The 3,536-nt window shown below is 40.7% G+C and overlaps 1 protein-coding gene across 1 annotated transcript in view; it reads right to left on the minus strand.

Annotated features, from left to right (window-relative positions):
- Positions 1 to 2,443, minus strand: part of LOC104467573 (glutamate receptor ionotropic, NMDA 2A-like) — a gene marked incomplete at both ends in the record, with an annotated part of 43,816 nt that extends 41,373 nt beyond the window's left edge. The window contains one exon of the mRNA XM_010081401.1: positions 1,851 to 2,443. Coding sequence (XP_010079703.1) covers positions 1,851 to 2,443 — 593 coding nt within the window. The remainder of the gene's footprint in view (positions 1 to 1,850) is intronic.
- Positions 2,444 to 3,536: the final 1,093 nt, after the last annotated feature.

Genomic DNA, 3,536 nt, shown 5'->3' on the forward strand with positions numbered 1-3,536 from the left:
TTGGTTGGTTTACAGATTTAATGAAAAAAAAAAAAAAAAAAAAAAAAGATTGTTTGAAGAAAGACAACTTATGCTGAATATTGAATACCTAATTCAAGTCTGCACTGGTGTATTACCAGAACACTGGAGTAGGAGTCCTGTTCGAAACAGGTTCAAGTTTCTGTGACCCATCCAACTGAACTGCAGTGTTCTAAACACCAACACCTCTGAGGACAGAATACAACTTAACTTCACAGAAACTGGTGTTCAAATATTAATAGTGAACTTCTTTGTGCAGCTCCCACTGTTAAGGCACAGAAGTTGGTTAACGGGACGCCATTAGCTTTCACTTTTATCTGGCATGGTCAGCACATGCATTCAGCACCATATGAGGACCACACACAGGATGCAGGCAGGATGGCCACCCCGGCAGTGCCGTCCAGCTGCTCTGCCCTGACACGAGGGACCACGCGAGAGCTTTCCCAGAGCCATGGACTGGGGAGCCACCCCATTGCTGCCTCCTGTCACTCCCCAGCGGCAAACGGGGCAGCAGAAAAAGAATCACAGATTTTCTGCAACACTGCTGGCAAACGTGTAGTCTTAGAGGCAGGGGCTTAGGAACAGGAAAGGCGAGACCAAAGAAAAGTGGAAGCATCATACTAAAAGCAAGCCTCTCTAGGGAGAACTGTGCAGGTTGCTGAACTTTGGTCACACTGTTTATGAAATACATGTGCGATGTTAAAAATCCTTTTACTTGGCAGTATTTGGTTTAAGAGAGCTTCTGAAGAATGTTGTGCACTAAGACGCTGTTTTCATGGAAAACAACAACAGTTCCAGGACATCATATGGCCATCAACCCCTAATCTAAACATGCACATACATCTCAGAAGGTGAAAAATGTTCCACAATCTCCTATATGAAATCAGCACTGACTTTCCTTCTCGTGCCAGTTCCATTCTGCTTTTCAGTAGAAAGCCCTTCATCTGTAATATTTGGTCAGAGCAACTTTCATAAATACTGCTTAGTAGGCTCCATATGAGATATTGTAAAAAGCTATTGAAAAACATCCAACATTCCCTTTACTTTGTCTCACAAACCAGATAAAGAAATATATTACTGTGTGGCAGGTATTATGCAACATTTTGGATACATTTAGCAACATCAGGAGCACCACGTCTAAAAAAGGATAATTAAAAGGCCAAAACAAAAAAAAAAAAAAAAAAAAAAAAAAAGGGAGATCAAGGATCCCAATTTAAATCTTGTCAGTTTCCACATGACAAACTGTTTGAAGAAAATATCCATATTGATTTCGATTCATGTTTTGATTAATTTTTTACAACTATTCTAGTACAGGTGACAAAAATAAAATCCTCACAAGCAGAAGTGACAGATTTCAGTCATTAGGTGCTAAAAGCTGCCTAACTAATCAAATACGTCTATAATTTCAGGGCCACCTCTTTAATGCTGCAAAGCTCTTGTCTTCTAAAATATTACCACGTTCTGGCTGAGGCGAATGATTCAGGCACAGCCTCCAGAACATTTTGGCAATTTTACCTCATAATTAAAGTATACAACAGCATGATTTTATTAACTCAGCTTCATACCCTCCAAGACCAGTTTCTGTCATCTCCTACATCAGATCCAGAGCAGTATTTATTCTCCACGACACATAACATCATTTCCATGCGCACAGTTGTTGGTGTAGCAAGTTCTGTTGCATGTGCCCTTGAACATCTGAAAATCATTCCTTAAAAAGGGCGTGATGGGATTAACAGAAAACAATATTCTCCTTCAAGAAACAGATAACAGCAATAAAATGGAAAAATTACCAAGGTTATGCAAGGAAAACACCCCAAACCAACAAGCCTTACTTGTGCAAGGTGTGAGATGGCCGGTCATTTTTCTCCAGTTGTCCATAGCAGCTAGTTTTGGCTTCAGGAATGAAGGAGTATTTTTCCAGCATGGCTGATGCAGCAGTGGCAATAATCCCAAGGCCATCCCGAACCCGAGCTTCTAAACTGTAGTCCCATTCATCATACGATGCTGAAATTAGTCCTGAAGGAAACTCCTTGGGAGTGATTTCTGTGTTACCACTAACCAGGCTGGGAACTATCCAAAAGAAATCATAGCCAGTAAGGCCCAGGGAACGAGCCTCATCCAGGATGTACACAGCTTCATCCTTGGAACAATACAGCAGGATGACGGATGAATGAATTTTCTTCAGCTGAATTTGGGTCTTGGCATCTCCAAAGGCTGTATCGAGTATGATGACATTCTGCATGTCCCAGCCCACAAAACTATTTTCCACTGTGGTCTTAATGACATTGATGAAGTCTCGATATCCAGGGAAGGTGGTGGTCACCAGAGAAAACACGTGCCAATCATAATCCTGCATGATCTTCAGCATGACGATGGCTTCTTGCTGGATGGAAGCCCCAAACTGGAAGAATGTGGACATCACATCCTAGAATACCAAACACAGTGAAAGATTACTACTTTTGTACAAATCTGAAGGGAACAGGATCTCCATTCCTTCTGCTCTCTGAGTCCACCATGGCTAGCAAACTTTCATTGCATTCAAATAACTTTCTGTGCCTTATCAAATACATTTCATTAATGAGCAACACCGACCGTATGTAAGTACCACAGCTAATTAAAATATTTGCCAAAAAGTTACAAATACATATTTACATAGGAAAATTCTTAGTGCTGGATCGCTTGAAGGCAGCAACTCAAATCCGTAGTTACAGAGGAAGCTCCCTAGAGGCAGCTGCTCACAGTTAAACAGCTCATCCCCAGCAGGTAGCTTTAGTCAAACTTATTAGGAACACATCATAATAAATTCTTACCAATTTTTAGTTACAATAGAAATAAACTGCAACGCACATGTTGTAGGTATATGAAGAAGCACCGTACTTCCAGACCCAGTGTCTGAGGGACACTTCATTTCCACTGGTGTGTTGGACTTGGTGGAAGCTCTCAAACCAAGAAGCAGATCTATTGTCCTCAGGTACCGAGCTCACTACTGATCCCGCTCCATTCAGAGCACACAGCCCACTGATGCCTGATACAGAATTAACAGGATGGGACTCCAGGGACAACCAGCAAGCTGCCGCTGTCCTCATTAAAGGACTTAACTGAAGTAAATTCAAACAATGGCCTCAGTCTGTAACAGCTCTGCTGTCAATTTGCTGCGAGACCTGTTTCTAATATTTGTCTTGGGCTTTTACAGTATTCCTAATATTTGATGCAGCATAAGGGCAGGTGCCTGTTTTTTAAAGAGTATCTATCAGAAATAGGCAACACAATAATACATTTTGTTGGCACTAAATTTATGAACATTTTCATTTGTCTTTTTTTGCCAAATTACTGTAAGATCTGAATTTATTTTTGAATTTTACATTCTCGATTCATATGCATCACAATTATTACAGTACCAAAACCATATGCAGCAAGCTATATAAATCTTTATTTTCATTTTACTTCAGTATTTATTCCTGACCAGTAGTGGCAACTTATGTGCATCATTTTCAGACGCAGAAAGCATGAACTCCTGC

This window comes from Pterocles gutturalis, unplaced genomic scaffold (assembly GCF_000699245.1).
Source record: "Pterocles gutturalis isolate BGI_N339 unplaced genomic scaffold, ASM69924v1 scaffold18161, whole genome shotgun sequence".
NCBI lineage: Eukaryota > Metazoa > Chordata > Aves > Pterocliformes > Pteroclidae > Pterocles > Pterocles gutturalis.